At 35.2% G+C, this 13,890-nt stretch overlaps 1 protein-coding gene across 5 annotated transcripts; it reads left to right on the top strand.

Annotated features, from left to right (window-relative positions):
• The first annotated feature begins 125 nt into the window (after nucleotides 1-125).
• On the top strand, nucleotides 126-12,589 carry LRR (capping protein regulator and myosin 1 linker 1 leucine rich repeat protein). Of its 5 annotated transcripts, XM_018444524.1 has the most exons (25): nucleotides 126-384; nucleotides 647-744; nucleotides 846-896; nucleotides 1,379-1,572; nucleotides 1,645-1,822; nucleotides 1,910-2,148; nucleotides 2,224-2,318; nucleotides 2,468-2,509; nucleotides 3,919-4,106; nucleotides 4,215-4,292; nucleotides 4,504-4,837; nucleotides 5,332-5,728; nucleotides 5,802-6,120; nucleotides 6,202-6,315; nucleotides 6,445-6,650; nucleotides 6,731-6,818; nucleotides 7,461-7,685; nucleotides 7,851-7,871; nucleotides 8,020-8,161; nucleotides 8,226-8,475; nucleotides 8,599-9,317; nucleotides 9,521-9,760; nucleotides 9,951-10,015; nucleotides 11,132-11,429; nucleotides 12,229-12,589. In XM_018444524.1, exons 1-24 carry the CDS (start codon nucleotides 348-350, stop codon nucleotides 11,246-11,248), a joined length of 4,437 nt encoding a protein of 1,478 aa, XP_018300026.1. In that variant the 5' UTR covers nucleotides 126-347; the 3' UTR covers nucleotides 11,249-11,429; nucleotides 12,229-12,589. The 5 variants fall into 5 exon arrangements, with proteins under 5 accessions (XP_018300026.1, XP_018300029.1, XP_018300027.1 ...); XM_018444527.1 differs by lacking the exon at nucleotides 2,468-2,509; XM_018444525.1 differs by lacking the exon at nucleotides 7,851-7,871.
• The last annotated feature ends 1,301 nt before the right edge of the window (nucleotides 12,590-13,890 follow it).

Genomic DNA, 13,890 nt, shown 5'->3' with positions numbered 1-13,890 from the left:
GGATGCAGGGTGAATCCAGCATTAGGAGCTACGGCAGGAGCATGTTGGAGCATGTTGGAGCTTGCGACGCGAACAAACCTAAAGATAGAACGTCACTTGTGTCAAATGGAAAGCATCCCTAGTTTCCATGGACAGGTGCTAAGACTAACATGGCTGCTACTGTACTGCCTATTCGTCTTCTCGTGACATCGCCCTTTGTCTCGACAATACTTTTCTAATCAGCGAAGAATAAGGAGTACCAGAGAGAAAGAGAGAGGGGAGAGAGAGAGAGAGAGAGACGATGATGATGACGACGACGACACATTAGATGGAACAGCGAACTTCAATGGAAGACTTCAGCTAGCAAAATGTCAACCCGATCGCAGCTTACAAAGGATTTAAATGGTTCGTCTCCGCTTTGCCGCGTGTTTACGTTGCTCGTCATAACATTAGAATCGAACTGTTTTCCACGCGAATGCTCGTCTCTCCCGTTGGCGAACATCAATATTGATCTCGCCATCTCGCGCGAGTTTCAGGATTAATTAGCCTGTCGTTGTATCCTTTTGGAGTAAAAAGGAGCGACTGGCCAGTAAAATCTTTGTACTATCTTTGATATACTGTTTTGTAGCAAACGTATAACTGTGTGTAAATTATTCATTACTTGTAGAATCGGTGAAAGCGCTACTTGGCAAGCATGTAAAAATATTATTAAAGAATGTGGTGAAATTGGAAACAAAGCAGGACAAACAAGAAAATCGTGTTCTGGTGAGTAATTGTTTTTTCTGTTTTTTTTCTCTGTCTCTCCCTTTTTGCAATAATTTGTTATTTTTTGCATTGATATAAATTGATATTTTCTTGTCCTTAAGGTGTTCTCGCCATGTCGCCTCTTTCTCTTATCGGCCAAAGTACCCACAAGAGTAAGTTTAGTTTATATTCTCTTTTAAGCCATCTCTTTTGATCATACTATAGATTGCCAGTTGCGGTTTCTGGTTGATTTGTACTTTATAGTGTTTTTGACTGTAGCAGATTTGCACCAACCTGGTTTGAATTAATGCTGTATCATTGGTTGACATTATATGTTCTACCACAATAGACAACATAAACAACATTAATCTAACCCAGTTGGTGCAAATCTGCTATAGTAAAAAATGTTAGTCAATCACTTTGTAGCTAGCTATATTCTCTGCATCATGATTGGCTAAAATAAAACCAGCAATCTATAAGTTCCACCAATATGAGACTAATTTAATCTTGGGAGATTGCTCTTTATCTTTTCCTAATTTTGAAAAATAGAAAAAGATAAATTCTTAAACTGAGATTCAAATTATTCTGAGATGGAACCAGATCATAGATTTATTCTTTTATTATCATGCTGCATTTAAATTTTATTCTTTTGTAGATCGACTGCCATTTTCATTATCTAGAAGTAACGGCCATAGAGTCGAGAAGAGCAAATCAGCTATGTTTGACCGTTGGAGAACGGTATTACAATTTTACAACAAACAGCGTCGGCGGAGATACCACGGAGGTAGATGCTATGATAGAGGCCTTACACACGGCAATTCGAAATATCTTTCCTACAGTACCATTAAAGTATGTTTTGCTTCGGTTTGTAGCCAAGAAATATTTGCGAGACTGCTGATTATGTATTTTAAATACTTTTAGTTATATTATACGAAAAATAGAGGTAATACCAGCTAGCAGACTGCAGAGTATACGGGGAAGCGAGTTAGCTAGAAGCACAGAAGCCACAAGACACACAGGGCCTTGCGGTGGTTTCTCCACTCAATATGCGTGCATGTGTGACTTGCATGGTGTACCGTACAGGGAGGAAGTGGCCTGGGTGAGATTGACAGTATCGTTAGAATTTGCTTTAACAATGTCGAATTATCTGCTACAAAAATCTTATTTAGACAGATACGAATTTCAGGATGTCGACACAATATACCTTTCACATGACACAAGAGAGCTGAATTTGACAGACTTCGATCATTTAGATCAGAAGGACTTGGTACCAATTATCTCGGCCTTGGAATATAACACTTGGTTCACTAAATTAAGAGCATCTCACCTTAAATTAAATCATGAGCCCTTAGAAAGATTGTTACATGTTATGCGAAGATCTTTGTCCATTCAAGAGCTTTATTTAGATAATCTTGGGATTAAGTGGTAATGGTTTAAGCAATTAGTTTTTACATAAAGAAAGTATTTAATGAATAATGTACAAATATTTTTTTTTGTAAGGGATTTTGCTCACAAGCTGTCGTTAGCCTTGATTTCTAATGCTAACACGATGTTGCAAACAATAGATTTGTCACACAACATGATCGAGGACAAAGGTATATATTAATTAATTTCAATTATTTATTTAGTATTCTTTTTGTATTTGAAATCTTTATCTGCACTACAACCCATCAAGCTCTATTTTCCAATTGTTAACCATAATTTCAAAAGTGTCCTGAATAGATTTTTATTATATTTTTTGTAGGAGCCTCTAGCTTGTGTGGGATAATAGCCAAGTTAATGCAAGGTGTGCCAATATCCATGTATTTTAATTATTCCTAATAATTGTACTACAGGCATGGGAGCAACTCACTTTTCTCATTTTTATGCTAAAAAAAACTCACTTTTCTCATTTCTTTTTCATTCATTTTGAGTCGGACATGCGAAAATACGAAGAATAGTAAATAGATGAAATTTTCTAGGATTCCACAGGGGCAATGGGAATCTTCTGTCTGTTCAAATTCTGATTATATTTACTATCAATTTCAACATTTTTCAATAGATACATGAAAAACAAGTCATTTTCACATTTTGAGAACGATTTTCTCGCATCTCATGAAAAATTAAGTATCTTGGTGAAACAAAATCATACAGAAGTTTTCAAAGATGTATTTTAAAGAGAAAAGATAAAGCTGTAAATTTATTTTTTAATTTTGTTTTTACGATATTTTGTTCCTAATTGACATAATAAATATTAGTATTTTTTTCAACACTTTTATTTTACTTTGAAGCATTGTAAACTGATAAAACATTATCAAATAAAAATTTATGAGAAAGTTTTAAAATAGGATCTAAAAACAAATTTTTCTTGTTTTGTTTCTGTAAAGTATTTCATTTTGAAGTTGACGTTTTGTAAAAGTGAGTTTTTACACAAGAAATTCAATATTGTGAAAAATCATTATACTCTCCCCCCCTCTCTCTCTCTCTCTCTATCTCTCTTTCTCTCTTTTAAAATTACTTTAAAGCTTAGGAAACTTGAAAATAATTTCTTTAAAAAATTGGTATGATGATTTTTTTAATGATATCTAATTTCTTATGTAAAAACTTATTTTTTATAAACTTTGAAATTAAATAATTTACAGAAAGAGGCAGAAAAAATTTTTATTATATTCTCGATTCACATGAAAAAAAAAATTATTTTCTGAAGACTTTTTAAGTGTTCCCGTGTTCCCGAATTTACGAACGGTAGTGTTATCGCGACAGCTGATGTCGTCTCTGAGCTCGGCCGGCGGACCGGAATCTTTTTTGTTTTCCTATGATATGAGATAACATCGTATTATATGAATATAAGTAAACTAATTTTTAACTTATAAATTCTCTAAAAAAGGCTTATTTTTTACTTACTTTTTTTTAAATTGACACTATTTCTCATTTTTTCAAGAATAAAACTTATTTTTTTACTATTTTTGACAGCTAAACTGCTCCCTTGCCTGTACTAGTATATAATATGCTTTTCCTTTACATGCATTTTTATTTTATAAATTTATAAAGAGATTCGTATTTATTTTTTTTATTTTCTTTTTATTTTGAATTATGTGGTGTTCCAGATTTTACTCTGTACGAGCATTGCGTTAATTTGTAAAAAAATTATTGACCTCTGTAAGCAAAAGCTTCTATTATTTGTGCACTAGACAAAATTTGTAATATATTTTTAAGGTGGTACTCATCTGAGCGGCCCTATTGGCAAGTTGCCTAAAGGTTTACAAGAATTAAATTTGGCCCACTGTGGATTGACGGGGAAAGGTATAAGTCAAATAGCTCACGCATTAAGTTTGAACAGAAGCATGCCGACTAGTTTGCGATATCTGAATCTTTCGGAGAATACCTTGAAGGACGACGTCAATGTGAGTTCATAATTGCAGGCTGATCTTGGCGACAAGTTACAGAGTATTTACTTAATTTGTGTAATGATTGTAGTAATTAAGATCATAATTCGTGTTTAATGATTGCAGAATTTGTGCAATTTCTTGGCACAACCTAATAGTTTAACACACCTAGATCTTAGCGGTACGGATACTACTTTAGAATATGTAAGTAGCTAATTTTGCATAGCCTTCTTTTAAATAATAACTTCAATATTCGACCGCCCTTATAGAAATTTGAACCAATTTAATGGAAAGTAATGTTAGTTAATGCTTTTAATACTAAAATAAATAATTAATCATTACCTTCCAATATTAAATTTGTTTAAATTTCCATAAGAGCGATACAATTTGCATTGTTCTTTACGACTTGATTTAGTTGTTCGGTGCATTACTACGGGGTTGTGCAACTAATTTAGTCCACTTGAACGTTGCCCGGAATTCCTTTTCAAGCAAGAAGACCAAAGAAATACCTCCAAGTTTTAAACAATTTTTCACGGCGACCCTCTCGCTGAAGTACTTAAATATATCTTCATGCAAACTACCGTTGGAGGCATTAAAACATCTGCTACTCGGTTTGGCGTGCAATGAAAGTACAGTTGGCCTAGAGCTTGACATGAGCGGAAATAATTTGGGTTCCATGGGCGCGCACGTTCTGGAATCATGCATTCACGGAGTTCGGTGTATAGCGTCGTTGGATATATCGGACAGCAGTACGTATACAGTTATGTAAAAATATAATAACGAATTTGATTGAATGCACTCAGTGCGCGTTGGTGCACATTAAAACTGCCGTACACAGGTTGACATGAAAGTGTGTGTTTAATATAAATATAGAAACGCGAATTAAACTGGCAAATCTTCTACTCATTTTATTGCATTGTTAAGAAAAATGTGTATTTTATAATTCGAAGTATTTGCATTTCATTTTTACACTCAAATAAAATCAGTATGCAATGGCTTTAATGTGCACTAGTGCGTCCAACCGAATTCGCTATAAGGTGTTTCGCAGTTCGCTCCCGAGGTATGTAGTGTTGACCAATTAGTTGCCACAAATAGAAAAAACTACTATAAATTGTAAAATTGTTCAGTCAATTTCGAGAAATTGATTGAATGGTTTTACAATTTATATAACTCGATTCTTTTCGATTTCAGATCTGTTTCAAACTAAATGGATGTAAGGTTTTTTCAACATTTTTATTTACAGACATGGACGTCGATTTGGCACAAGTTGTAACAGCGGTTGGTAAGAACAAATCGATAAAGCAATTATACATGGGACGCAATACAGCCAGTATGAAGAGTAAGCACATAGCCGTCGTGATGGACGCTCTGGTGCAGATGCTTCAGGAGGACGATTGCGTTCTTCAAGCGTTACATCTACCCGACTCTCGATTGAAAGGCGATCTTTATAACCTGATTAATGCTCTTGGTAGCAACACGTGTCTACACGTCTTGGATATTAGCGGTAATCAGATAGGTGATCCTGGCGCAAGGTTGCTGGCGAAAGCATTACAAATCAATAATCATTTACGGACCATTATATATGACAAGAACAACATCACGTTACAAGGCTATGCTGATATCGTTCACGCTCTAGAGAAGTATGCGCGTGTATCCACACAGATCGGAATAAGGAGGAATATAATAAATTCATAAAAAAATTTATTCTTACAGAAATTGTAGCGTACGGCACATGCCGTTTCCCATTTATGATCTGCAACCTTGTATGAAAACTTCCGCAGAGAAAACAGAACAGTTAGTCAAGAAGATACAAGATCTGTTGCAAAGAAATGTCACGCCGTGCAAATATAGCCACGGGCAAGCGTTTCGGTTGCAACAGGGATTTCTATTGAGTTCTACGCAACAAATGGTCGACAGACTCGTCGTTCAAACTCAAGATACTATAAAGGCCCTCGCGGCAGAGAGTTGTGATGCTAATAATGATATCAATTATGCAACTGGACTTATACAAGATGCGGATAATTCTAAACAAGTACGATTGATAAAATTTGGAAAAATCAAAGAGGTTTGATTGAGACATTGAAATATTCACGCTTATTATGTCCTTTCGCAGTTACTGCCAAGATTACACGAAGTGCTTCAAAGACGCGACGAGAATAATCCAATCGAGCAAAAGCTACATGATATGGCAAATGAACTTCATAAAGTTATAACGACATATCTACAGGTATGTGTTGAATGGATTTTTACAGTTACTTTCCTACTCTTGCTACTAGTTTAAGTCACAAATTTAGAATAGTTATTATTTTCTGAGAGATATGATTATGTGTAACGTGAGAAACTTACGTTGATTCAGGATTCTTTGGATGCGATGATAAAATGCGCAAATGAGCAATGTCCTACTATACTTTCACAAATGGTGATTAGGGGCGATGAGAGCGAGCCGATCGCGGTACAAGACGATCTTCGTAATACATGTAAAGAGAAAAACCAAATTAATAACGAATTCATACATACCACTGTCACCGAACAAGCTGGCGCAGATATAGTCAATAGAATCAAGTAAGAATTTTGCAATCTTAATATAAATGTATCGATTTGTTTTTATAATAATTTTAATCCTTTTCTCTTTTTTTTCATAGTGAGCTTAATTTAGCAGTTGCGGCGCATATATCCGACAGGATCACAGACGAGGTAATCGAGTCATTGTCAAGAAGTTATAAAACTTTGGTAAGTTTCAAAAAAACTTAATGTTATATAGAATATATTATCATTCTTAACAGAACATTTAATCTAATTAACATTTTATGGTGTGTGTGTATATACAGAATTACACATTTGCACTATCTAACTATAGCAAACAGTTATGATATGAACTGAGCCATACATTTTTTATCGTAAATATGTGACGTTTAATTATGCTGTTCCCATTTAATGGTTTAATCATTTACACGATTGTTGTTTCATTATCTAGCAATATTTCGCTTATATTTTTATCCATCTAATAATTGCATGCAATAATAGATAATGTATATGTCAATAAGACTGATATTCTTATTGACATAATAGCAATGTGCTGTTAGCGGACCTCAAAGTGTAACATTAATGAAAAAGAGAGATCAAAACAAGTTAACTGTACAAGCAGGAGATTAGTTTTTAAGCTTTAATAAAGTTTTCTATCGATATTCACATTAATTCATCAACTAATAAAAATTTATAGCTTACTCAGAATATGGATTCTCGAATGACAAATTGATACGAATCTTTAAACGAATAAATTTTTATTTTTGGAAAGGAACACTTATAGTGATTTTTTTTCACATCGATTATTCTCTTATAATAATACAAACTAATATAATAAAATACTTTCAGATCGGCGATTGTGATAGCCGAACGAGGAGTAGCACACCAGATGTTTTACGACCTAGCGCTGGCTCGATGAGTAGCGGAAGCGTAATAGGTGTGACTAGTGCGAGCGGTGTCTCCATGACTTTACCTCCTGGTAGAGTTAACCTCATGTCCGAAGAGGACTGTCCGCCAGAAACGTGTTCGTTAGCAGATTCTATTGGTCAATGCGTCAACGATCAATCACCAATGGTAAGAACTTAAATCCTTTAATTTCTTAATATCGGACAATCGTTTTAAAATAATTTTAAAAATGCATAGAGAACATATAAATTATTTGCTATATATAAATATTTCCACTCGAATTCGCTTGATATGCATCTAAAATATATTATTTTTGTTTACACGCTTACATAGAAATTGGATTATCTTAATCTGGTAGGTATTACAAAAGTATATAAAGATAAGAATGATTAAGAATCTTATTTGACCATACATGTGAATACACAATCAATAGGAAATAAAACCCATAAATGATTATCATACATCAATATTATATAGAATACTTTGATACTGTTTTATTTAGGCAACGCCACATCTATCGAATAAGCGTAAAAGTCTGCATGGAAGAAAATTGAGGCCCAAATCCGTAGTGGACTCAGTAGAAGGATTATCCGCCGATGATATACCGGATCTGTTGCCATCATTGCCAAAGAGTCAAGCGGAAGGTTTGTATTCATTACTCTGTCATGAGTCTGTCAAGTTGCAAAATATATGATTGGTGCTTCGCAGCTATTTCAGAAACCGAGCACTCGTTGACAGAGTCATTAGATTCCGTCTCGGAATTGCCTAACACTGTGAGCCAGCAGTTACAACATCTAGTAAAGTCTAGGCCGCGCAGAACGAAAACGCGAGCGCCCACGAGACCGATGTTAAGACCAGATCAACCGATCGATGGTCTTGCTTTGGGCGAAGGTCTCGACGTGTTCTTCCGACCTACTACACCTACCACGCCTTTGATCTCGCCTACAAGCGACGACAGGTTAATATAACATTCTTTCATATCGACTCTTAATGGGGTATATTTCTCCTCTCTTTTGTCTTTTTTTGTTATTTGTCAACACAAAAAAGCTACTTATAAAAAGCTACTTATTGTAATTTACAGTTCTCTACATACTTTTCCAACGGATGGCAGTCCTAATTTATCACTGACAAGTCACAAAAGCATTCCACCAGACATGGAGAAAAAGCACAGCTGTAATTCACCGATGCTAAAAACGCTTTTGGAACCTGCGCCGCGTTCACGTTCCAGCGACAATTTGGAAAAGTTTTCCCCCCTCGTTGGTAGAAGATCACAAGGTGATTCGCCGCTTACTGCGTCACCGCTCGCCCGGAGAAATACTACGGATAGCGCTCAAGCTCACGAGAGATCCAAAGGCGAGGTTTTCGTGAAAGAGATCTGTAACAGCGCTGCTGCGAATGACATAAGCGACGATTCTAGGCGCAGCACACTAACAAACGTATCCAGTATGAGTCCGCGTGGCTCGCATGATATTGATGACACCTTCGGAGCGAACACATCGGAAAGGGACCAAGAGAATCGTAAAAGTGTCGCGAAGAAATCCGTAACTGATGTAGAAAAATCATCTTCGTCCGTCAAATTACGATCAACTGGTCACGATCTGAAAAGTCCAATAAACAGTAATAGCAGCGGCACCAAGAGCATATCCGATTCAGCCAAATCTCCCGTATTAAAACCATTGAAGACTGTTGGGTCTATGAGTGATGGGAAAAGCAACGGCTCACTTATCAAAAATAAGCCCACTCCACCAGCGACGGCACCTAAACCACGACCATGGAGCATGACCACCGATCGGAAATCTGGTAAGAAACATTTAGAAGATATTTTCTAGTAAGTACAGATCACATATAGCGAATTCGATTGGATGCACTCAGTGCGTATATTAAATTGTGTGATGCACATTAAGGCTTTTGAGTACTTACCTGAAGTAGCTAATCTAAAAATTTACTGAAACTTCCGTTTATTGGATATATGTTGTATATCTTGACTTTACTAAATTTTACAGGAGAATTCAGTCTGTTAAGCGATGGTTCTAGTCCGAACACCTCGGCCGGCAATACGCCCGACTCTGGCGATGCTCTCGATGAATCGACTGACAGCGGTGTCAGTGGACCGGCCTCCTTGCCACCGACGTTATCGACAAGCAGCACCGCGAGTTCGTTGAGCAACTCGAGCGTAGAAAAGAGATCGGTGAGGGAATTGGCAGCAAGCTTGAACAAGAGCAAGACAGACAGGAAGGAAAACGGTAAGTGCTTTTCGTTCCGATTACCCGCTTCTCTGTGTCGCATGGTTAAATTTTTTTGTTGATTTACCACATTTCTCGATCCTAGGCATCATCGATATACACATTCTTACGTTCCTTAATATATAGCTCTAAACACGCATGTATATAAATCCTTCAATGTACAAGCCACACCTGTTACCTATTATTTTAGAGCATGCCGCACCTGCAGCATGGCGGTCACTACTTCATCGTTCTGTCGATCGAGCAAATACCAAGGTATTTTATGTACATTCTGTTTTATTTTTTTCCCTTTCTTCAAGAAGTTCTCTTATCACAGCTGAAATATATTTTTTGTGAGGTGCGGACATACGTACGTGCATGCGTGCGTGCATGCATGCATGCTTATTTATAGCTCCGTGTTAGACAGAATGCAATCTCGTTATTAATTAATCGAAGTAATCACAATGAATCAATTTTTAAACATTCACATAAAGAGATCTTTTATATCCTTTATATATTATTCTATAGTTATATTCTGTCTCATATTGTGTAAACTGAGTAATTATTTTAACAAATATGGTAATATCTTATTAGAAAATTTTATGTATACACGTATATATTTATTTATATTATATTTAATTTATAATATAAATTTATGTATTAAGTATATATTTCATAGGTAATTATTTAGAGTAGGGGAGCCCCCCATGACCTTGACAAGGTTACCTATTGGAGGCGACTCAAGGTCATGACTTTGACCTTAAGTCGCCTCCAATAGGTTTTAGCCGTCGCTCGTTATTCGTTCCAAAATTATTAATTATCAAAGTTGATTATTATTTCTCCGCTTTTTTTTATGAAAAGTTGACTCTAGGCAGAGGAAAAGATATGGGATATTCCGACTAGATGCGATCGACTTTCCACGCGAAACGAGGTCAACCACCCCACCTTTCCCCTCTGCTTAAGGAAAATTTGGTCGCTCCTAGGCAGGGGGAGATGGGATGAACTTTACTTCACGTGAAAAATCTTGCACCCCTAGGCAGGAGAAAGATGTGGGGTGGATCTTGCTTCGCGAGAAAAGTTGTTATAAAATCACAAATTTTCTGCTTTAAAAATAAACCCTCTGCTTTAAAAACAAAAATTATGTAAAAAAATATTTGCAAAGAAAATTTTTATTTTTAAAGCAAAAAATTTATTTTGAAACAATTTTTGTTTTATATAATAAACAATTTTTTAACGGATAACGAGCGACGGCTAAAACCTGTTGGAGATTACTCATGATTTTGACAACATGTGTTATGATCAAGGTCATCGAGGGGGAGGGGAGGGGCTCTCCTAATCTAAATGATTATTATTTTATAAAATAAATAAGAATTATCGCAATGTACTTTATAGGCAACGGAAGTGCCGAAAATGGTTGAGGAGAGTCGTCTCAGCTTCAAGCTTCGTCGCACGTCATTCTTGCGTGATTCAAACTTCAACTACAATAATAATGATGTGGTGGATGTCTGATCGCGCTTGAACAGATGACCCAGCATTGCACTACAAGGAGTATTTTCTTCCGTATGCTGATGCTGGCTATCTGACACACGAGATAACAGTACTTTTCGTCTTCGTGCCATAACAAGTTTTATTGTGTATATAAATATGCATATACATACATCTTGACCGGTTTTAGCGTTAAAAACAAAAGGTATTGAAAATTTTTACAATAACTGAAGTACTAATCTGTTGTTAAAGTGGCATTAGAGAATCTTATACTAGTTTTATTTGACGTCGTGTGTTTACACGCAACCTTAAATTTCTAAGCCGTAAATGACTTAGTCACGTATTAATCATATACGTTTTATGTACGAAGACCAGTTATTTTTAACCCTTCGTTGTTACACTTTTATAAAGTTTCATACTTTATAAAGGTTATTGGATTAAATTGGCCAATTGCTGCCGCTCTAAAACCATCCGTCTGATATGAACAAAAAAATATAGAATATACTTTGAATATTATAAAATGTGTTTTATTAATGATATCGTTACGAACCAAATAAGAAATAACAATATGTTAAAAAAATTTTTAAAGACACATACACATAAAAAAGTGAACTCTCTCTCTCTCTCTCTCTGTAACATAAAAAATCATAATTTCTTCGTTTTTTAACTTTTTTAGTTAAAATTTTGAGGTGGTACTCTTAAAATGTAGTACCTTCAGATGAAAATATGTACTAGTGCGCGTTCGAAGGTTCGATTACGAGCTAGTTATACAGTCTGAAATTCGGACTACGGATCATTTTGACCTGTGTTGACAACGAAGGGTTAACCGCGCATTTCAACCTTTTTATTAAGATATTTGACATTTTCAGTGAGATTAAGCCTCATTCCAATTCTTTGGCGATACGTTACGATGCCACGTAAAGATATTATTAGCGAAAGCGTTCATTGAAGATCCGTTTCGTTATGTACATACTCATATGTTGTTTGTCTACGCATTTTAACAGCGAGAATGTCTGGAACAGACGGGACACATCACAGTTTCAGCAAAACAAGCCAAATTTCCATATAGGACGTTAAGAATAGCGGCAACTATGAAATAGGATAATATATAAAAGAAGCGTGAGTGTCTTCCAAGATCGCACAACAAGTTACAGCAATGACATCACGTTCTTCATTCGAAAAGATAACATCCATTATAATATTTTTCCATCGAGTGCAACATATTTTTACTGTAATTAATTCGTAGAAATGAATTTAAATACGATTCAGTCTAGTTGAAGTTCCTATCACGCAACAATATGCTTTACTATCTATAGACAAGTGTATTCTGTATTTATGATCCTTCGGCTACGTAAATTCTAAATAGCAGTTTTTTTACTTATATTTATATGCAGCTAATTTTTTATGCAGCTAGTTTTTTAACCGGAAGATGGAATTGATTATAAAATGAAAACTTATCCTTAACGGATAATCGTTAACGGACAGGTTAAATTTATTTTTCTGCATAAGTTGTATCTGTTATTTTGCGGAAATTCTGAATCGATCTTGACTTTTAGAGGAGTATCACGAAGAATTAAAAAAAATCATTTTTTGTACTGTAATAATTGAATACAAATCAAGTAAAGCGTTAACAATCACTGGTAAACGTAAAGTCTACCACGGAAAATTTGTACGTGCAACAGTCGTGTTTTTTAACATTATTGACTGAGAATGTAGATTTCTAGATATATCTTGTCCAGTGGAATAGGACTAACAATGCAATATTATTTATCGAGATACTTTCGCGCTGCGAACATTTGAAGGGAATTTTTTTGTAATAAAAACGTTTTTGTAGGCATTAGGTCGCTACGACATTATATAATCTTGTATCGAAGACATTTGCCCTTTTATATAGCGACAAACGCATGTACATATATATGTAAAAAAAAAAAGATTTACTTATAATATAATAAGAACGAACGAAGTAGATCGTGGAGAATTCTCATTGATCGAAGTGAAATAACGCGGGAAAAAAATCGAAACATCTCTTGTGAATTTTTTACCATGCTTAATTATCATTACATAATATTATTATTGATTCCTTATACAATGATACATAGGATATGTGATTGTTACATCTTATTATAATATTACATTAACAAAGGAGAGTATCTCCCTCATTAAGCGAACGAATATTAAAGTATCATGTTAATAAAAATTATTGTATGCGTGCGCGCGCGCGCGCGCGTGTGTGTGTGTGTGTGTGTGTGTGTGTGTATGAGTGTGTATGCGCATATACATATGTCGCAGGATATATTTAGATTGTAAGAGATAAAACGTACATAAGATAGAGGCGATTGTTCTACTTATATGTGCGAAATGTGCAAGATCGTATAGTTATATAAAGTGTCTCAGACTTACAGTGGCATTTACTGTTAATAAGACTCCTGAGATTATTTTGAGATGAAAATCCTACACCAAAATGCCGAGACTGTAATAATTATTAAATAGTGTCTTAAGATCATACGTAAGATAGATTTAAATATAAGATCTTCAACTATGGCCGGTATAAGTAGTCCGATTTTATATTCAAGATTGTCTTAAGTCTGGTCATGAGCAGTCTTTGAAGCGGTATTCATAGTCCGAGCTTATATTTAAGATATTTTAGAGTGATATATTTATAGTTC

The sequence above is a fragment of the Mycetomoellerius zeteki genome, unplaced genomic scaffold (genome assembly GCF_001594055.1).
Source record: "Mycetomoellerius zeteki isolate Tzet28-1 unplaced genomic scaffold, Tzet1.0 scaffold151, whole genome shotgun sequence".
Classification (NCBI taxonomy): domain Eukaryota; kingdom Metazoa; phylum Arthropoda; class Insecta; order Hymenoptera; family Formicidae; genus Mycetomoellerius; species Mycetomoellerius zeteki.
Note: the sequence above shows the minus strand (reverse complement) of the source record. Positions and strands in the feature narration are given on the sequence as shown.

Bases quoted from the DNA above. Each gene is read 5' to 3' on its own strand.
- LRR (XM_018444523.1), top strand. From the start codon at position 348: ATGTCAACCCGATCGCAGCTTACAAAGGATTTAAATG. The intron at 4,107-4,214 runs GTGAGTTCATAA...TAATGATTGCAG, and splicing joins CCTTGAAGGACGACGTCAAT to AATTTGTGCAATTTCTTGGC. The intron at 9,318-9,520 runs GTAAGAAACATT...TAAATTTTACAG, and splicing joins GACCACCGATCGGAAATCTG to GAGAATTCAGTCTGTTAAGC.